The 23,188-nt window shown below is 32.6% G+C and overlaps 1 protein-coding gene across 1 annotated transcript; it reads left to right on the top strand.

The window, feature by feature from the left end:
• The first annotated feature begins 33 nt into the window (after nt 1-33).
• Nucleotides 34-21,426, top strand: LOC143069426 (aarF domain-containing protein kinase 1-like). The gene is made up of 10 exons (XM_076244042.1): nt 34-57; nt 4,713-4,863; nt 6,042-6,125; nt 9,012-9,215; nt 9,819-9,977; nt 16,994-17,152; nt 17,604-17,720; nt 18,447-18,593; nt 19,746-19,943; nt 20,881-21,426. Exons 2-10 carry the CDS (start codon nt 4,723-4,725, stop codon nt 21,235-21,237), a joined length of 1,566 nt encoding a protein of 521 aa, XP_076100157.1. The 5' UTR covers nt 34-57; nt 4,713-4,722; the 3' UTR covers nt 21,238-21,426.
• The last annotated feature ends 1,762 nt before the right edge of the window (nt 21,427-23,188 follow it).

Below are 23,188 nucleotides of genomic sequence, written 5' to 3'. Positions count from 1 at the left end.
TAGGAGGATTACGAAACAGACGATCTCAGATTCATCTCAGAACTGAGAAAGACAAGGGTATGGACACTGACGATTATTTTGACATTTAAAATTTACATATCCCTAATCTGTATCATACTAGCAAGCTATTGGACCCATTTTCGTAGATATTTCCATGAGAAATTCAATACAATGGTTGAATCGGCTGCAGATTTGACCTTTGTTATATTTTTATGTTCATTCATTTGCATAGTCCAAATAATTATGGACATTAGGATGTCTTGAAACTTGAAAGGCTGTTATAGTTTTTTTTCTTTGACGCCTTTCGCTAGCGTTTCAAGGTGTCATAAATATTTGGACTATCATTGGCATTGCATAAAAAGTGGGTCTCATTGGGGTCTCAGGCCATCAGGGTGTAAGCGGGATATGGGAATCTGACAAAACAGAACAGAACAGAACATATTTTATTTCCAATTAAGGGCCCACAAGGGGCATACAGAGCATACATGAATAAGGCAAAAGGATATTGATTTGCATAGATACATAGATACAAACAATTTTTTACATACAGTTACAATACAATTACTAACTCATATTCACTTTAATAAATTTACCAACAGCATTAAGGACCTGATTGTCTTCACAGTTTAATAAATAAATAAATTTATGCTGATTATCAAGTATAGAAAAATTTGGAATTCTTTGGCAAACAAAGTCAAAGAGAGCATCTCTATCTGATATAAATTTTCACAGTTAGTTAAAAAATGGATTTCATCTTCAACACAGCCAGAGGAGCATTTTTTTTGGAATTCTTTCATTTCCTGGAATACATGTATTTGAAAAAACGACCAACTTCAATTTGAAGCTTATGAGCAGAAATACATAATTTGCATACAGATCTTCTAAAATCAAAGTTCTTAATTAAAGTAAGCGGGATCCGGGATCAGAACCCCCAATTGAGACCCCCTTAATAGAGTCTTCATTTAGATAAAAATAAAGCTCACTGTATTTTTTAACAAATAACATCAAAACAGTTTTAGGAATAAATGATTCAGTTCATGCAGTTTGTCAACAGATCAAAATATGAGCGAAAAAAATAGAAAAAAATAGACCCACTGTATACATACACATTATCCCTATTTATCTGCCATTAATGAATATCACACAGGTTCCCGTAAAATTTTGACTTCATAAAACAAAATATCTGACGCCACAATTGAAAAATGATTGTTGTATGCGTCAAAAGTTTAAGTGGCTGGGTTAGCCGGGATTAGCAATAAGGTGTATTGTCCTTCCACCTTGGTTTCTGTTCCCACTGAGAAGCTAGCCTCCAGGTCATTTTGAAATGAGTTGCTTCGCTCTAGGTCATTTCGCACTAGACACTGCCAGAGTGGTTTCGAAAATATATTTATCAGATATCGACACGATTTTCGAAATAAGTGCAATTTTACGGTAAATTTAATGTTGCAATAACTATAGAATAACTAATCGAAAAATTCATATATAGAGACAAATCAGGGTTGGCAAAGTATTACCCGCCCGGGAAAACCCAGGCGGGAATTCCCGGGTTTTCCCGGGCTGGGCAATACTCCCTGAAATGGGTGATACTGGGTAATACTGGGCAATAAGACTTTTTAAGCTTATTTTAACACAAAATAGTAAAGTCTTGTTGTAGTTTCATAGTATTATAGCTAAATATATATACATTTTATACAGATAACCATTGAGAGTCATGTTTCTAGAAGATTGAAAATTCAGGCAGAATACAAAATTTGAATATTTTAGGATTATTAATACCTTGTTAATTTCCATGTATTGTTTCAACTATCCAAACTTTAAAAAAAAAATGCATTTTATAGCAGTGTTTATGTGAATTATAAATTTAAATGTCTATGCAATCATATTGCTAAATAAACACCCTACAGGGTCAAGTCATTAACCCTTAATATAGAAATGAAAAGGCTGAATATTGTTATTTAAACATATCAATGTCCTAATCTTAATAATTACTTATTAATTAGTGATGTACATATAAATTATGCAAAAGTAATTTTCTTACATTTTCTTGTTAATTGTTAATGTAAGATAAACACATTTGAAAAATGAATTCTTTGAATTTATGTTAACAGTTTGACCAATCTAGACGAGAGGGTGATTTAATAGACTTTAAAAAGAAAATTATTCATAAAGGCCTTTTCCATTAATATTTGTGTAATGTGTGACTACATGTTTACTTGTCTCATAGTTGCAAGAATAGTACGTCACTACTTTTTTAAATGAATATATATACACTTGTATTATCACTCTCAAACAAGTAAACTAATTTATAAATCAAAATGTGTTTATAAATATCTTAAATGTATTGCAATTGAGTTTGATCACTGAATCCTCTTTCAAATTCAGGCCAGTATTTTATATTACCCAGTATTGCTCAGTATTACCCATTAAAACCCAGTAAAACCCGGGTTTTCCCAGTATTTCCCACTGGGCTGGGCAATACTCATAAAACCCAGGTTTTTGCCAACCCTGAGACAAATATTCAATGAGTGACCGATCAACACATTTTTGATTGGTACATACATTTTGTATGTGACTAAGCTAAAAGATGCTTTTTGTATAATTTTGCATTTACAAAGGACTTTAATTTCTTGTGTTGAATAATTTATTTTATATTTTGGTTTTTCAATACATTCCATATCCTTGACTTTTTGATTAACATGTTTTAGTATGAAAATGTCAGTTTAAAATCTGAGTTTTGATATTGAGTGATAGTTGAATCTGTTACCTAATTTGTGACAATGTGCTTTTAAACATCAAATTAATCAATAGCACTAATGCCATTACCAGTTTTAACATTGCCTTGATTGTCTTGAACCATCCCATAATATGTAAACTACATAATATATATATACTTTTTCACTTTTTTGGTCTTTTGGAAAATGTTGTTTGTGCTGTTTTTAGACCCTTCTACCTTTTTTTGTCTACAACGAAATTTGTTTTACATACACACGTATAAAAATTGCGGTTTTTATCCAACGCAATCATAGGTTTGAACGTAGTTTTCAATTTAGACTCGTTTATATTTTTTCGTTTGGGCTTGTATCATATTTTCCCTCCGGATTATATGATCCGTTCATCCTATATTGACTCTTAAAATTCAAGAGTCTATTTAAAAATGAGGGTACTTTTTATATGGCCTTCCAAATACTGTTTCGATCCCTAACATCACTGAAGAGACATTTATTGTCGAAATCCGGATCTGGTGTACTAAAAAAATATTGACACAGTATGTTTATGGCATAACATCGTGGCCACAAGTTAATGTTTTGCTGTTTAGTATTAAATTTATATTAAGATCCATTTTGTTACATCTTGTGATCAATTTTATTTGGCAATCGCCAATGGCAGTCAGCAGTGTTAAAGAACATCAGTTGTTCGACTTGTTTGTCAAATGTGTTTTGTTTAAATATATTTTTTCACTTTTTTGGTCTTTTGGAAAATGTTGTTTGTGCTGTTTTTAGACCCTTCTACAACGAAATTTGTTTTACATGCACACGTAAAAAAACTGCAGTTTTTATCCAACGCAATCGTAGGTTTGAACGTAGTTTTCCATTTAGACTCCTATATATATAATTATTTTCTGTGACTGTATATTACATTAATTTGTAGGATCCTTTACTATAGATAATTTAGCTGATCTGTAACAATAACATCTCCATGCCTTATATATCATGTACTGTAGTACGCCGCTAGATTAAAACTGACTTTGAAAGGTAACACACGGCCAGCGAAAGCTCTTTTTTTGAGAGCCCAGGTGGTCGTGTGGTCTAGCGGGACGGCTGCAGTGCAGGCGATTTGGTGTCACGATATCACAATAGCATGGGTTCGAATCCCGGCGAGGGAAGAACCAAAAATTTGCGAAAGCAAATTTACAGATCTAACATTGTTGGGTTGATGTTTATACATTATGTACCTGAGACCTGTGCATTTGAGCAAAAAAAAAAAATAATATATCATTTTGTTCATATGAAATATAATTATCTAATTCATCATAACAATAAGAAGATGTTAAATGATAACTGACGAGACAACTATCCTACACAAACCAAAAGACATAGATGTAAGCAACTATAGATCAGTGTATGACCTTCAACAATGAGCAAAACCCATAACATATGATATAGCTTAGAAAATAGAAAAGTACTGACATAACAATGTAAGAACTATTCAAATGGGAACAGCCTAATTAAGGCACAAAACAATATTTCATCGAAAAAAAAATATATTAGTTTAAACATATTTATTTACATTTGGAAACAAGTTATTGCAACTTATATTAATCCCTTTCCACTTTGCGCGTGTGAGTGCTGCCTTGTAGTATGTAGGAGCATTAGCCTGCCCTTTTTCGAAAGCTACATGTACAAGGGTTTCTTGTATGTGCAAGAGATATGGCTGTTTGTTCAGCCAGTTATTGTTCCCTTTCAAAATACTATCGTCGTTTCCCAAGACTATACACAAAAATAGTAACAAGGAAGAGCTGAAAATTCAGTCTCTGAAATTATCTCCCTAGAATGGGGATTGAACCAGGAACCTTTGTGTTAGTATTCTGATGCGCTAATCACTACAACACAGCTCTCCTAAAAATCAATAACCAAATATGATAAACACCAACCAACAACAACGACTGAATATCCACGAAAATACAATTTTGACTTGGGACTTATTTTTTTCAGATCGTGTAGAATGAGTAGACACCTCCTCAAGAAAACCTTGAAATATCTGACTGTTGGAGGACTGGGAACAGGGTCAGGCTATTTTCTGTATAAAAATGATTGGGAGGTTTCTACCATTGGAGTAGTAAGATTTGGACGTGCAGCTTTTACAGTAGGTATTTTAATCAAATATTGGTTAGAATTAAAATCACAGTTGTTTAATTAGGTCTTTCCACTTTTCTGTGGAAAGACCTATTGTATTTGTTCTGATTATTTATTTTTTTCCCTGCCAAATTTTGTTCTTGCGATAAATGTTTGTTTTGCAATATGTCCCTTAGATATATTTCATGTTGTATTGTATAGTTTATACGCTTTTAAATTTCACCCTGCTAAACTGAACCATTTTCCTTGTAAGAGTTATCTCCCTATTCACAGTTTATCATCAGAGTGCATCTCCTTCGTAACAAAAAAAGATATCGACAAAATTTCTTTTACAAATTGTTCGTTACAGCCTCAGGAATTTTTAGCTAATTTGAAAGAAGCTATCATATGAGACCGGAAGTGACATTTACTTCACCGGAAGTAGCACATTATCTCCTTTATTTCCCATCAAAGTATATAGAAAACCATTATTTATTCAATTAGTATGAAGAAACTTATGATTGGATGCCATTTTTAACTTTCAGTTAAAAGGAACTACCTTCTTTTCAACCATTATTTCAAATTATTGTGGAAAGAGAGAACAATTGGTTTTTAATTTATATTATTCTTATCATCAGAGCATATATTTTCATAAGCACTTTTAAAGACTATAAATTACCTAACAAAGTTGAGAAATTGCCTCGTCCCAGACAAGATAATTCTTTTTTGAAAGAGTACAAGGTCCTTGCATCCTTTGTCGACCCTCAGAAAATGATTATAAACATCAGTAAGTTCTAATCATCACCCCTTTGTTGATCCTTTAATGTTATTTTTAAAGGTTCCATAATACTGTTGTTTGAGTTATCATTTTTCTATAGATATTAATATGTATATTTGTATTGCTTAGTATTTCCAACGAGTATTTGATTAGTAAATCTTCACCGAGTTGACCTCCCTACTATTTATATTAATTTTGGTGACAACAGATCTGTATATATATTTTGTCCATGTCATAAATGATTTGTATTTATTTACAGGCCAATGTTGCAATTAGACTGTACAAAAGAAACAAATATAGTTTTGAAAAAAAAATATTGTGCCAAAAATTGTAATTTTTGTTTTGAATAATTTTTGTGTTTTTGCTTCAGAAGATGTATTCTATTTGAAAAAAAAAAAATATCTGTATTATTTGGATTTGTCATTTTGTAGGCATTATGGATTGTAGCTGATTATAAGATACATTTACGAGGAATTGAATATGAAAGTCCAGAATATGAGAAAGTGAAATCAGAGGTAAAAGTTTAATTGATTAAGTTGCTTTAAAATTTAAAGTCAATGCAATAGTGTAAAAGGATATTGTTTATAGGGCAAATGATTTTCAAGATTTTATGTGTAATGTCTCTTACATATTTCTGATAATTACTTGTTCTGGGATTACAGTTTTTCTTAGATGTTTTATTTCAGGCTTTTTTATACCTTGACAAAGTTGAAAGATATTACATTCATACTAACAAATCACTTAGTACTATGTATAACTATTTAAACTAAACATGATAAAACAATTTGATAGAATGTATCGGTTACAATTTTGTCAGAAGTCATACTTCTAAAAAAAAATGATCAGTCTAATTTTTACAAGAAATTACACTAATTATCTACCTTTGACAGAAAGAAATATGTTTAGAACTGTATGTTTGAAAATGTTGTAAAATGAACCCTGAATGCAGGACATAAGAAATATAGATACTGCCATAAAACATTTGAAACATTCAGGCCAGTACTATCAGCAGTTTAGATATTTGCCATAAGACATTGCTTTTGCCTTAAATTTCTTAAATCTTAAAATGTTTATTTTCTGAAGAAATACGAAAGTAGTGCAAAGCATCAATTTTGGCAATTTCAAGGTAATAATAGAAGCATGAATATAACTACAGTTGTAACCTTTATTTTAATGCCTAGATAATAAAATACAAATGATATTATTCTAAAAGCTTTGACAAACAAACTTTTGATTGTAAAAGATATTTTTGACATCACATGTCACAATACCATAGAGATTGTTGTTGATCATCTCACCAAGATTGATTTTCTTGTTTGAGACTGTACAGCGAAGTTTGAGACTGTACAGCGAAGTAAGAAAGGCAATTGAGTTATTAAGACCAATGATAATCTGTTTATGGCTATTTTGCCTATGAACAGTCAAGGATATAACTCTATAGGGTTATTACAGGAAAATAACATTCATATGTTATTGTGGACTAAAAAATCAAAGAACTGTGATCACATACGTATGTTACATGTTTCAAAGGGACAATATACATAATAAGTTTAGTTAAAATGTATACAAGTTTTATTGATATTACTATTGTCTTGATGTATACTTCACTATTGAAAGATACAACAGTTTATAGTATTCCAATTTTGAATAGTACACCTATATGTTATTACAGAAAAAATATGCCTGTAATAACTAAAGGGGGTTATCTCGGCTTCTCTATTTCACTTCAAAGCATTTGCTCAGACATAAATCATGCTTAATTACAATGTACAAATGTATTTAAATTTATTGTAAGAAATAATGACCAGAGCATGTAATGAGGTTCTGCGCAAGTTTCTCAGTAATTCCCAAGTGTCTTATATAATAACTTAAATTCCTTTAATAACTTAGCCTTGTTATCACAGCTAAGTTAATTTCTTAATAGCCTTGTCTCATTGATTAACCTTGCTAATCAAAAATATATTACAGCTTTTACATTAATGCTAGCAAGACAATTCTTTGTTTGGCTTGCTTGCTTGCTTTGTTTGTATCAATGTTTGCTCAAGCATGGCAATTAAGATAGGCGGGGCTTCAGCTTGTATACATCATACTTAAATTTTATTGGACGTTACGTTTGAGGTTAAGGACACTTAATTTTAAAACATCACATGACAAATATTTCACATGTTTCCTCACCTGTAAAAATACAATAATTGGTCAATGAAAGAAAAATATAAACTGTTTTCTTGAATGATGATGAGAAACTAGACTTCCACAGTTTTGCGCAGAGTGAAATAAAAAGTTATATATTTTTATGACATTGACCTTATATTGTTTTTCTTATAACATATCAATCTATTAGTTCAGTTATTTCCGTATCTGCCCTTCCATTATGTAACTAAAAAAAAATTCCAATAAATGGATAACAATTGTATCGGAAAGAGAAAATCGAGTCCACCTTTTTTATGTTAGGGTGTGTTTGAGATGAATATTTTGTCTTGAAAACGTACAAAGAAAGAGTATTTGATACATCATCTCGCTTCAGATTCTATCATTTTTATATAGCAAAGCTACAGGTTGACTTTATAATATAAAAAAAATCACAGTACTAAAAGATGAGATATAGGGGTCAAGAGAAATACCTATCCAATGAATCACAAAATCAGAGTAGGTATGTTCGAATAGCTATTTTACTAAAAGTACTTGACGACAGTCTTTAAGTTGGATGATGAAAATGAAAAAAAAATAATATTGGCTTCCATTTCTACAATTGTGAAAATGAGCTGCCGTAATGGGGAGATAATTTTTGACGAAGTAGAATCCTGCCTGAGAATATTGTCATGTGATGTTTTAAAATTCAGTGTCCTTAACCTTAAACATAACGTCCACTAAAATTTAAGTATGATGTATACAAGCTGAAACCCCGCCTATCTTAATTGCTATGCTTGAGCAAACATTGATACAAACAAAGCAAGCAAGCCAAACAAAGATTTGTCTTGCTAGCATTAATGTAAAAGCTGTAATTCAATTTAAAAGTTAATTATCAAGGCTATGCATTTAGTTTCTGCGCAAAGTCTCAAGAGTTCCCTAGAGTCCACTTTAGATTAAATAATTTTACAAATAACAAACATATGTTATTACAGATTTAGCAATTTTAAAGAAAAGTATCTGTAATAACACACGTAAGTTATTTTCTGTAATAACCCTATTGAGTTATATCTCTGACTGATGAAGACGTTGATATTTACATTCATATACACCCTCATTTTCTAACGATAATTTTTCATATCACTCTACTGTGCTGAGAAAGGAATTTATCAATCAGTAAGATAAAAGGACAATTTCTTTAAAATACCAAATAATAAAATTTAATAAAGATGCTGACAAGGTAAAAACTTGAAGATGGATTTTTTTCATTTCAGATTCATTCCAGATCAGCCTTACGTCTGCGTGAACTTTGTTGTTCCAATGGAGGAGGATATATAAAAGTAGGACAACACGTAGGATCACTGGAGTATCTTCTGCCGATGGAATACGTAGAGACAATGAAAGTGCTACATAACCAGGCACCACAAACACCTGTTACCGATCTGTTTAAAGTATTGGAAGAAGATCTTGGACAAAAGGTGTTAGTTTTTTCTTTAACTGCTACCAGTACTCTAATTGTTACATTTATGTATATGTGTTGTCATGCATTGTTGCATAATTTTTGTTAAACAGTATTTTGCTTAGTTTCCTTTATTTCCAATTCTGACATTGGACTGTGACTTCTTTAACTGTGTGTATTGCTGTGCATTTCTTTATTCTACATTGGCTAGAGTTATAGGGGAGGGTTGATATCTCATAAAACATATTTAACCCAGCTGCACCTGTCTCAAGTCATGAGCCTTGTGAGTCTTGTAGATTTTTCCTCTTAGTTTATTTATATGTTTTGGAGTTTAGTATGACGTCCATTTTCATTGAACTACATGTAGTACACATTTTTATTTAGGGTCCAGCTGAGGCCCACCCCTTGGTGCAAGATTTTCTCCCTGCGTTGAAGACCCATTTGTGGCCTTTGGCTGTTATCTGCTCTTTGGTCAGGTTGTTGTCTATTGACATATTCTCCCTTTCTCAATTTTATTCTTCTGAATTTCTTGTGACATCAAATTTCCTTGATGTTTTCTGGATTGACCCTTGGCCATAAGGTGCTGCATTTGGAGCTCAAAGTCATATTTTGCTTATTTTAGGTACAGGACATGTTCGTACAGATAGACCCTGAACCATTAGGTGCTGCCTCATTAGCTCAGGTTCATAAAGCAACTCTTAAAGATGGTACAGTTGTTGCTGTAAAGATTCAGCATCCCAAAGTAAAGAAACATTCATTTGTAGATATCAAGACGATGGAGGTAAGATCAGGATTAAACAGATCAGGTTCATTCTTTATTCATTGTGAATTCAGTGTGATGTTGGGAAACATATATGAGACAGCAACAATTTTAGTACACAAAATCAAACATCTGACATCCTTTTATCAGGACTTTACAAAATTTGTAACTCAATTCTCAAAAGACACTCATTTCTCAAAGTACAAAATTTGTGCTAAAAACACAAAACCTAGTAATTTGATTGGTTGATTTTTCTAGTCTGGATACACAGGCACTTGTCTCAGAAAAAAAAATCCTATATACATTAATATAACACAAGGTACTTAACTTGCTTTTTCGAAAAATGTCAGGCGGTGACGAAATTCCGTTGTATGCCGCTTTCTAGGCTGTCAACCCCACTAAAACTTTTGATATCGTAAATCTAAATTGATCTATCTTTACAATAGTGTATAACATGCTTACATTTGTTGTCGGAACCATCGGTAGCAATCCTACCCAAGTATGTCAATCGTTATAACTTTTCCAACCGCTCAAAATTTGACAATACACGTCTCGCAGTAAATAATTAATTATAAAAACTGTTTCAGAAAAAAAACCTATTTCTTGTCTGAATAGAACTTATCACCCAGTTAGTAAAATTGTATAAGATACTGTGAAAAAAAACCTAACAAGTCTAATTTGTGGTATGTCTAATAAGTTACGAGTTTCCTTTTTTATGCCCCACCTACGATAGTAGAGGGGCATTATGTTTTCTGGTCTGTGCGTCTGTTCGTCCGTCTGTCTGTCTGTCTTTCCGTTCGTTCGTCTGTCCGTTCATTCGTCCGTCTGTTCGTTGTATCGTTCGTTCGTCCATCTGTCCCGCTTCAGGTTAAAGTTTTTGGTCAAGGTAGTTTTTGATGAAGTTGAAGTCCAATCAACTTGAAACTTAGTACACATGTTCCTTATGATATGATCCTTCTAATTTTAAAGCCAAATTAAACTTTTGACCCCAATTTCACGGTCCACTGAACATAGAAAATGAAAGTGCATGTTTCAGGTTAAAGTTTTTGGTCAAGGTAGTTTTTGATGAAGTTGAAGTCCAATCAACATGAAACTTAGTACACATGTTCCCTATGATATTATCTTTCTAATTTTAATGCCTAATTATATTTTTTATCCAATTTCACGGTCCATTGAACATGGAAAATGATAGTGCGAGTGGGGCATTCGTGTACTTTGGACACATTCTTGTTAGATTCAAATTTCCGACGACGTCAATGTCATTCAGACTCTCTCTTGACTTTACATATTAAAATGAAACAAGATCCCATAACTCCGAGAATCATTTAGACTTTCCCATAAAATTGACCAATCAGAAACAGAGATATATAAGTAGACGTGACATGTTTATTGCCAAGTATTTACTATACCAAACTAGATATACCAAACATACTCAAGGTTGACTGGTCAGTATACCAAATACAAATTGAACTATACTTCAAACTATATCAATCTAAATAATAACTCAACAAATATATATTGCATTTGCCGTACGGACGAACTAGCCGGCGTGTAATATGACATAATCTGATATTATGTGACGATACATATTTATTACAATACATCAATCCAAAATGATAAATTAGACTAACAGATTTGTCTATTTCATAAACAATATAAAAGATTCTATTCTTTGAATCTTCATCTCCATCATTAGTGATGAATGCCACCCAGGAAAAACCATAAAACATAACTTAATTCATGGAAAACTGTGACTCGAGGTAATGCCGACACCACTTCCAGAGAAAGCGTCAAGTCCAGCGCTTAAAAAACCAAATACAAAAATAAACAGCCACTGCTTATAACATACTTATATATAAATATATACACTTGAAATTTGTGGTTTACTATCGAACGTCCACGGCTAGAATGAAGACCTTAACACGGACAATACATTTGGCGCCAAACCATAAAAAACCTTGACCATTGGTCATTCTGAACACGTGACTACACTTAGTCTTGATGAACCGTGCAATACATTATTTTTCTACTATACTACGAAACGCAGAAAAATATACGTATTTACTATACCAAACTAGATATACCAAACATACTCAATGTTGACTGACCAGTATACCAAATACAAATTGAACTATACTTCAAACTATATCAATCTAAATAATAACTCAACAAATATATATTGCATTTGCCGTACGGACGAACTATAGAAATCCACAAAGAACGGGCGCAGAATAGTTACTACAAACACTAGAAAAAACATTTTCCTAAAAAATCAAATACCTAAATGCTTGGTCACTTCTAATCTATGTTCTAATGAATCAGCGACATACCCGTCTTTTGCTGAGTCGCTTTTCCAACGACCATGACGTTTCCAACACTTGTCGCTTACATTGGAATTCGCTGCTTTTGTAGCACCACTAGCTCTCAGTGAATGCAAACCAATATTCAAATTTTTACAAACTTCTTTCAAACGATTGACAATACATTCTCTGGCCCTAGTGTAACTAAATGGTTTGTTTTTATATATCAAACTATAATATCTGCCTGATCTAAAAATAGGTCTGAATAGGAATTCATCTGACGAACTAATCTTAGCTAAATTTAAATACTTTTTTAGCAAAATAAAAGGACATGCTGCAGATTGACCTTTGGCAATAACTATCGAGTCAACTAATCTGTATTGATCGGTTTTACTCTTTTCTATAGTAATATCGATATGTGATTCACAAAATTTAACGTCTTTGTATTTTATATTACTGATTTCACTAAATCGTAAAAACCCAGAGTAACCAAGCACTATCATAACTAAATCTCTAATTACACCTATGTCCTCATTATAAATATACTTTTCACAAAGCTTAACTATATCAGCTGAGTCAATAATATCTTTCTTAACTTTTGGACTATGCTCTTGTCTTTTTGAGGAATCTAACAAATTTTTGGCGAAATTATTATCTGTCGGATCATTGAAATTGTTTATATTATGCGCCCACTTAATAGCATAAAAAGCAGTTTGTAAAACACTGTGCGAAGAACCACTGTCTAAAAGTTTGGTTAAATACAATGACGCGTGAATAGGTTCTGCTGGAATTGCCACTCCGCCTTCAGAAATGATGAATTTCTCGAATCTCCGAAAAGCACCATGATATAATTTAGTTGTATTGTCACTTCTAGAATGTAATAAAAAATGTACCATTCGATCGGCTAAAGTTGAAAAGTTATCTGACGTCACACCAGCTGCCAATATTTTGTCCTCTATTGTTTGTCCTAGTTGAATCCCTGTCAAAATAAATTAAACAATAAATATCTATTTCGTTGCATAAAATAATTGTTCCAATTCGTAACAGCTGTTATGTTCTATACACATGTGTTTTTAAACGAATTAAAAACAAATTTTTAATGCCATCATGTCAAATATAGATTTGTACATACCAAAAATACCGTTTTTTCCCCTTCCTCGTAAAATATGATTTGAGGAGAAACCTTCTGACTTTACAATAAAAGTTTTCAGTTTCCCCCCCTCAGTCACCAACATTGGCCAAAAGGCTGCTGAGGTCCATTTTGGAATTACTAATGTACATGTAACGTGTTCTTGTAGTATCTTTAAAATACATTTTGCAATCAAACTAGGAGGTGGAACAATCCAATTGTTTTCTCCTGCCCATGTATAATTAAACGCATCAATACCTTCGGTACCTGTGCACCAATGTTTTGAATTAAAGCGTGCATTTTTTATTGTAATCTGATGCGAATCTGACTATTGAATATCTACCCCACTTTTTATCAAAATGGTTGAAAATATATTCTTTGATTTCCCAGTCATCACAATCTGACGTTTTACTGAATAAATCAGCTTTTACGTTATCAGTTCTGGGTATCCATTGTGGGCTTAACTGAATTTCTTCCCTAGTACATATGTCTGCAATATTTATTGCGATTGTTTGTAGATCTGACTTGACACTATCTTTACATAATATGTGTACAACGTTCTGATTGTCAGTTCTCCATAGAACTTTTTGACCCTTCAAATAGTTCAATTTCGACATAAGCATTCTATAAACTGCCTCAAGTTCACGCCAAGTTGAACTTTTTACTTGTTCATCAGGTTTCCATGAACCTATTACTTCGCTTTCTTCATACTCTACTATATACCCACCGAAGCCTGTACCAGAGGCATCGGTGTACACCACACTGGTGCAGACTTTCTCGTCTAACAGTTCCTTACCATTGAGGAACTCTACGTTTTCCTTCCAGAAAACGACTTCATCAAATGCCATTTCTTTAATTAAAACTGGCGAATCCCAACTAGCTTTTTGCATTATGCATTCATAAAGACTCCTAGTTCTCAATCTAACCACACTACCCATAGCTGCTTGCATAGAATTTATCTGACCTACTAATGAAGCCACTAGCCTCGCTTTAAAGAAGCAGTTTCCTGAAGAAATTTTCTCAAGAAAGTGTTTTAAAAATTTTTTCAGTTTATCTAATCGTTCAGGTGACGCATAAACCTTACCAACACACATGTCCCATATTAAACCTAACCATTTAACTGTCTGAGAAGGTTCCCAATTGCATTTTTGTTCTGCTATAAGAAACCCAAACATTTGCAATTCTGTGTGCACTTGATTACTTATTTCTATTGCTTTCTCGTAATTTTCCCCTCCACCTATGCCATCATCTAAATACATGATGATTTTTATACCTTTTTGTCTAAAATACTGTACTACCGGTCTAGTAACTTTAGTGAAAATGTAACCAGCTGTTGAAATACCAAATGGCAATACATTAAAAACATAATAAGAAATCTTTCCTGAAATTTCCCACACAAATCCAAGATATGTTTTATGTTCAGAAAATATCTCAATATGATGGTATGCGGATTTTAAATCATATGAAAACAGATAATCTTGCTTGTTTAAACAAATTTGCTGCATCACTTGCATCTTCATACTTAAATCTAAATTTATGCAAGTGCGGATTTACATGCCTGGCGTCTAAAACTAATCTCAACTTATCCTTATTTTTAGCTACTGTCAAAGGATTTACTACTTTTGGTATGAGATCTACTTTTGACACACAACCTAAACTAATTAATTTTTCTATCTCACTATGTACAAATTCGGGATTATCTAATGCCGATCTGTTGTTTTTTAAAAAACAAATGCTTGGTACAGTGTAAAAAGGTAGTTTATACCCGTTCTTGATCACGTCTAATATGTGATCATTAGCACCTGATTTAGTCCAATGAATAAAAGCCTTTTTAAGCATGCCTATCGGCGATCTATTATCTACTTGTTTACTTATCGACATGTTGTTTTCGTTTAGAAAAATAGACTTGTTTAAACAATCATACTTTATATTTTCAGAATCGGAAATACCGAATTCTTCGAAATCTTGACAATCTGATAAATATTCAAAGTCAATACTTATCTTATCAAAGCTCTGCTTCATTGCAGCATGATCTTTACGCCAGTGACCTGATTTTCCACATTCGTAACATTTCCCTGGTCTGTGTACAGGTAATGATGTCTGAACAGGTATGGGTGCACTCGATCTGGTTGATGTGGGGTGCGAAATGGGGGTAAATCTACTCTTCTTTGTCTTTCTCTCTGCCTTCATTTTCTGTGCAGCTCTAACATCAGCTCTGCGTATTCTTTTCTCGTCTTCAGAATTATCTGCTAGACTGTTCGTCTGGTATTCCTCTACCGTCTTCCACCCACTTTCTGATTGATCAGCCATCTTCACAAGTTTTTGCCTATGTGTTAGCAAATCAATACCTTCACCAATTCTTTGGGTTGCTGAATCTATCTGATCGTTTCGCATTGGACTGTCTTGAAGGTTAGATTGGGCTTCTTTCATCTTCTTGATAATTTTGGTGTTGATCTTGTGCTGTTCTTTATTACCCTTCCGTTTGAACTCGTAATTGTCTGTTGTCAATTCTTCTATCTTTGCAATTTGGCTATCGGACAGCTGCCTCTGGGATTCTTTCATGGAACTTTCAAAAGAACCTAGCTTGTTACTCATCAGATTGTCGATTCTGGAAAGCATGGAATTCTGAGAACTCTGGACAGCGTTATGCACCTCGTTTGCTATTAACTGTTTAATCGCCGGCTCGTCCATTGTGTTGTTTACTATCGAACGTCCACGGCTAGAATGAAGACCTTAACACGGACAATACATTTGGCGCCAAACCATAAAAAACCTTGACCATTGGTCATTCTGAACACGTGACTACACTTAGTCTTGATGAACCGTGCAATACATTATTTTTCTACTATACTACGAAACGCAGAAAAATATACTTCTTCAGCGGTTGGCAAAATTATTACGATTGACATACTTTGGTAGGGTGGCTTCAGATGATTCTGACAACATACGTAGGCATGTTATACACCATTGTAAAGATAAATTAATTTAGATTTACGATATAACAAGTTTTAATGGAGTTAACAGACTAGAAAGCGGCATATAACGGAATTTCGTCACTGCCTGACATTTTTCTAAAATGCAAGTTAAGTACCTTGTGTTATATAAAGGTTTAAAGGGGGGAAAAAATCTGAGACGAGTGCCTGTGTCTGGATACCATAATATTACTCAAAGGCCTGCCATTCATAGATTAGCCTGCTCTCTGTTGTACAAATGGCTGTATGATTTAAAAGGAGTAAAGATGACAGCAATTGTTGCATGAAACTAATGTTTAGGGACAAACTATCAGTAAGTTTAAAATGTCATTATGGTATAATTTTGATATTCTGAAGTTAATCTTCTTTACTCTTGCATGCTGGATTATAAACTATTTGAATTTTTCCACATAATTATTCAAAACAGACTGTCATCAGAATTTATTCCTGGAGATAAAATATTTCTACATCCAAACTATATCTACAACTGCAATTGCTTGAGATTTTCACCTGTTAGGATAACTCATCGAGCAAATTATAAAAAAAGGTTTAGCAAATTAAATTTTAGAAAACCTAATTATATATAAGCTTCTTGCAGATGCACATTTATTCTGTTTTTTTATTTTATTTTTCCAGCTTTTGGTACATGGTGTGTCATTTGTGTTCCCTGGTTTTCAGTATAAGTGGTTGGCTGAAGAAACAAAAAGAAATTTACCCCTAGAGTTAGACTTTCTACACGAAGGAAGAAATTGTGAAAGAGTACAAAGGCTTTTCAAACATTTTAAATTTCTAAAGGTTATTATATATTGTCCTTTTGTTTTCTACTATTTTGAAATAGTATTAAAGAGTCATGTCATGATACAAGAAACGGTGTGACTTGAATTATTATCAATCAAATTTTCTAAAGCCCTAAAATTAAGAAATAAGTTTTGGCAACCCCTTTTTTTCAATTCTTCAATGGACGAGATGGAGTGTGGGGAAATCAGACCTTAATATCTGAAAATATAGGGCCTATTGATGGTAAAATGAATGATGAATTACAGGATTCCAAACATTATTTTGATTTTAATAGGAAAATGTGCAAAAAGAAATAGATAAGAAAAATCATGTTGCATTGGTCAACATTGTCTAAATACACCATTTTTTTCAGCATTTACTATCACCCTTAGATCAGATGAGAATGGGCAAATTCATCTCGTTTAAAAACTTCGATAATCTATAACTATTGCTATTGTCTTATTGATAGATTCCAAATATTCACTGGGACCTGTCATCAGAGAGAGTCCTAACAATGGAGTTCTGTGAAGGAGGCAAGGTGGATAACAGGGAATATATGAAACAGCATAAGATATCTGTTGATGAGGTTGGTTGAAAAAATACTGAGTACTCATGACTTTGGATGCTATATTTTATTGATAAAAGAAAATAGAATTTTTTTTTGCCAGTGTTCATTATGAAGATTTGAATTGATGTTTATGTGCAAGTCAGGAAATTAAATGAAAATTATCTTTAACAAAAATCATAAAATTGAATAGTGCTTATATTCTGCCATCTGGATGATTTCTGGCGTATTTCTTTGAGATGGATTTTTTTTTATATCTACACTACTATTTTGGGTTCATTAGCAAACCATGGACTTTGCAGGGGTTGGGTGAGCCATTTTGTGAGTTTTGCCTGCAGTAATGTTTGTTTTCTGTACATTAATGATCCTAATACATTCTATAGAATAGGTCTCTAGAAATTTAAATATGAAGTTCTCTGAAATGGTATTTATGAATGTGAATGTTTATCCAGTTAATATCTGCATTCACATCTGGAGAATGTATTATGTGTATTACATGTAACAAGAGATTTAGGCAAGATGTACCATGAAAAGATATTTGTACATGGATATGTTCAAGGTGATCCACATTATATGTATTACAGGTATCAAGAGATTTAGGCGAGTGGTACCATGAAATAAATCGGCTTTATTTAGAGTCATCAAAGTAATCAAACAAAGACAACATAAGCATTAATGAGATTTTAACCGGTAAATGATATTTGTACATTGTAATGTTCATTGTGGTACACATTATGTGTTTTTCAGGTGTCAAGAGATTTAGGCAAGTTGTACAGTGAGATGATATTTGTACATGGTTATGTACATTGTGATCCACATCCAGGCAATGTGTTAGTCAATAAAACAGCTAAAGGAAACACAGAAATAGTCCTATTAGATCATGGACTTTATCAGGTAATTTGATATATAATAGTTTGATAAAATTTCAACACAAAATTTAGTAATTAGGAAATAGCAATAAAAATTTGTATTAGATTTATCATATACAAATATACGAGAGAATTGATACATCATTCTTCACCCGGTCTTTCTTATAATACCTAAACAGCAAATATTATTTTCACTAAGTATAGAATTTAAATGATTTTCAACAAATGCATTCTGAACATATAATTTTGATTTTATATATGCTTGAAATTTTAACATTCACTCAATTATTTTTATTATGCTCCTCCTGAAGTGGATGGTGCATTAAGTTCTACCCTTGTTAGTCCATACATCTTTATGTCCATACATCCCAAAATTGGTTTCCATTCTTTAACCTTAGTTTACACCAACCAAATGTTATGCAACTTATACACAATGCTTCTTACCACAAAACACAGATCAAAATCAAAATTTTGGTGGTGTCACTTATACAGTTCTAGAGTTATGCCCCTTTGGAAATGGAAAAGTTGCCAAATATCTCTTTCTTTAGTTTTCCTCAACCAAATGTTATGAAATTTATACACAATGCCTATTGCCACAAATTTCAGCAGGGGCATCATCTGTGTCCCATGGACACATTCCCAATTTCTTTTTTCATGAATTAAAAAAATCAATTTAGAAAGAAATTTTCTATAAAAAATAACATGACTTACTTCAGTCCATCTCCACAATCGATCTCATTTATTTGTGAGGACGTGAATTCCTAACACATTAAAACGCCTCATGAATCCTGGATTTTGGTTGGTACCCTGTAGGACAGGTGACCAATCAGGAGTCAGCTCAATTTTATCCAGATAGGTAAATCCTGAATGATAGGTTGAGGATTTGTCATTGTCTATATGCATTCAGACATTAATGTAGCCATCTTAGATCAGCATAATATATGTGTACTGACTAAATAATTAGGATATTTAAGAAAGTACATAGTTAAGTCCGTTTAAAAGTTTTATTTTAAAATAATTCACCAATCTCACTCTGATATGTTTCTGTTGTTTGGCCACGAGCATTACTAAAGAGACAATGTATTGTCGAAATGCACATCAGGTGCATGAAATTTGGTATTGTTAATGTTAATAGTATTCCGCTTATTGTTGATTATGATAATTTTGAATATTTCAGTCATTGACAGATGAGTTGCGTGTAAACTACTGTAAGCTATGGACCTCTTTGATTAAGGCTGATATGGAAGGTATAAAAAAGTATTCTACAGCTATGAATGCTGGGGATATGTATCCATTGTTTGCCTGTATGCTGACTGCTAGGTCTTGGAAAGCTATATCATCCGGCATAGATAAACAACAGTACACCAAGTCAGAGGTAAATAGTCGACTGCTATGAATGCTGGAGATATGTATAAAATTGAGAAAGGAAATGGGGAATGTGTCAAAGAGACAATCTGACCAAAGAGAAGAAATCAGCCGAAGACCACCAATGGGTCTTCAACACAGTGAGAAAACTTGCACCCAGTGGCAGGCTTCTGCTGGCCCATAAATAAAAATATGTTCTAGTTCAGTGAGAATTGATGTTACACTAAATTTCGAAGCATATAATTGAACTAAAATTCAAAAAAACAAACACAACTAACAAAGCCCAGAGGCTCCTGACTTGGGACAGGTGAAAAATGCAGTGGGATTAAACATGTTTTGTGATCCATTGTTTGCCTGTATGTTGACTGTCAGGTCATGAAAAGCCATGTCATCTGGCATAGATAAACAACAGTACACCAAGTGAGAAGTAAGGTGTGTACATTAGCAGAACCTGTCATCTGTCATCTACTACAACATAGCTACTTTAATTTATTATTAGGTACCAATTATAGATCATTTTATGGTTAAAGGTATACATCAATCAAACAGCAACCCAAAAAACTCAAATATCTAAAAAGATATCTAGAGGGCAGCACACAATTTTTTCTGTACAACTGTCTATACATTTAATCAAGGTCTTTATCATCCAGTTTAAAAGAGATGTAAACAAGTAATGCAGAAACCATCAAAGAAATGCAATCAGTCAACCCTCAGATGTCTGCATGATATGTACTAGAATTTTTTTTTTTTTTTTAGCTTTGGCACTTTGTGTTGATATTTAGTTTTCATTCAAATTTTACAACAGTTTTAGATGTTGCTACAGATGTGCATGTTTATTTGATTTGTTACACATTATACCTGTAAAAAATCAACTGATTTCATTTTTATCAAAATTCATGGAAAACCTAGATTCCATTACAAGAAATTCCATTTCTTTCTTTTTTTAGGATGATGAAATAAAATCCAATGCTGCTGATTATCTCATACAGATCTCTGAAATTCTCAATCGTGTACCACGACAGTTACTTCTCATCCTTAAAACAAACGATGTGTTACGAAGCATTGAGTATGCATTACAGACAAGAGCAAGTTCAACATCATTTATAAACATGTCACGGTGTTGTATTCGTGCTGTGGCTATGGACAGTGAGAGGAAATGTAACACATGGACAGGGTGGCTTCAAATTAGATTAGCTACACAGTGGCAACTATTTAAAATTGATATATACAAGTTGTTTTTATGGGTACAGACTTCTGCTGTTGTTAGATTTATGAGTAGAAAAAATAATTCAATAGCTTTATGATGAAAGCTATTTTTAGGTTTTTATAATATTGTTCTGTGATACCGGTATTCTATATGTGTCTTCTAAACCTCAAAAATGATTTTAATGAAAAATTAACATTAAAATTTATGAATGCAGTTAAAATTAGGAATTTCATACAAAACTAAAAAAGCAAAGAAAATTTAGGCAACAACTTGTGAGGGACATCATTTATGTTAATGATAAAGGAGTAGGTCCGGTAAGGACCGATTTTGGCCTCAAATTTCAGGTTCATTTGACGAAAGATTTTGACCACTTTTTAAACACTTAAGTGTCTATTTTATTTGCATTAATTAGTTTATGTGAAAGATTTTAACAGATTTAGTCATTAAAAACGATCCGATTCAAGCTCAAATATAAAAAAATCTACCTAATATGCCAAAAAATGTCACTTTTCAGATGGTTTTTGGTAAAAATGAAAGTGGCCGCATCCGTGTTCATCTTCAACCTTTATATATGTTATGTATTATCATAAAATACAACTTACGTTTCAATATTAAGGATGAACACGAATGCGGCCACTTTCGTTTTACACGAAAACCGTCTAAAATTTAACTAAAATGCTAGAATTATGAGGATTTCAGTAATTTAGCATGACTTAATGGTGCTAGTACCGGATATATGTGCATTGCATTGTCAAAAACAGCCCATATTTATGTAGCAGAAGCATTCTACTGTCCAATAAATAACTACAGGTTTACATTTTAACAATTTTGTAAAACCGCTATATTTTGGGGCCAAAAAGGGGTCTTACTGAACCTACTCCTTTAACAAAAATTCTGAGGCTGCCACTAATAACTGCAAAATTATGTTTGCACATTACCAAAGACAACTAAAAAATATTAAAGGAGGATTTGGCTGTCAAATTCATGTTCACTGATTTGACCCAATTCATAATTTATTGTAACATAATAAAACAAATATCCTAATTATGAAAATTTCAAAAGGAAAAATTATTATGCATGGGCTCTCTATAATGTATTAACATTTAGTGCATATTTTAGACCAGACAATCTATTTATTCATTGCCGAGAAGACTTCCAATGACTGTGTACTGTCATATAAACTGATATGAACATCAATTTAAATATAAAAAGATAGCAAGCAAGTTCAATCAGGTTTTTCTTTGTCTGTTTGATATCTTGTTATAGATCAGATATATGTGAAACATTGTTTAACCTGGCTATGAATGATTTTTTGTTTGCCAGATCAATCAAAGAAATGATTATTCCTGGTAGTTCCCTTGTTTCACTTTTCAATGCTGACATACTTTCTTTTCAATGAATAAGCCAAGTAATGAACATACATGTATGTGCACCTATTTCCTCTAAAGGTCATATTAAAATGTTGCATGAATACTGATTCAAATGAGTTGAACTATTGACTTGCAAGTCAATAATACACCAATAATGAATATTTTGACTAAATTAGACCAAATTGACTGCTACAAGTGAAATATTATTTCTTTATTCTGCTTTTATGAATGTTTAAAAAAAAAACAAAAAAACATGTTAGTTTGTCAAATATGTAGCTTATGTCCCTTTAAAGTCAAGAAACCTCAAATTAAAAAAAAATATGCAACAGGGCCGTAACTACCTATGAGGCAGGGGAGGCAACTGCCTCCCCTGAATTTTCTATACCAATTTTTTTTTTGAAGTAATAAAATGAAATATTGACAATATGTACACGAAGAAATTGAATTAATATCATAAACAACACAAGTTTACAGTTTTAACAGTGTTATCATGATATGTGATATATCTGTCATTTTGCGGATTTTTGATGAAAATGAACCGTTTCAGTATTTTTTTTATTTTTTATTCGTGTGGTCGTCCGACTGTTATTCAGTATTCGTACGAGAACACATATGAGACTTTGCTTTCGACAATTTTGAATAAAACTCAACTATAATAATATAATAATAATTCACATT

This window comes from Mytilus galloprovincialis, chromosome 3, assembly GCF_965363235.1.
Source record: "Mytilus galloprovincialis chromosome 3, xbMytGall1.hap1.1, whole genome shotgun sequence".
Taxonomy (NCBI): Eukaryota; Metazoa; Mollusca; class Bivalvia; order Mytilida; family Mytilidae; genus Mytilus; species Mytilus galloprovincialis.
The sequence above is the reverse complement of the archived record's forward strand: the minus strand, read 5'-3'. Positions and strand labels throughout refer to the sequence as shown.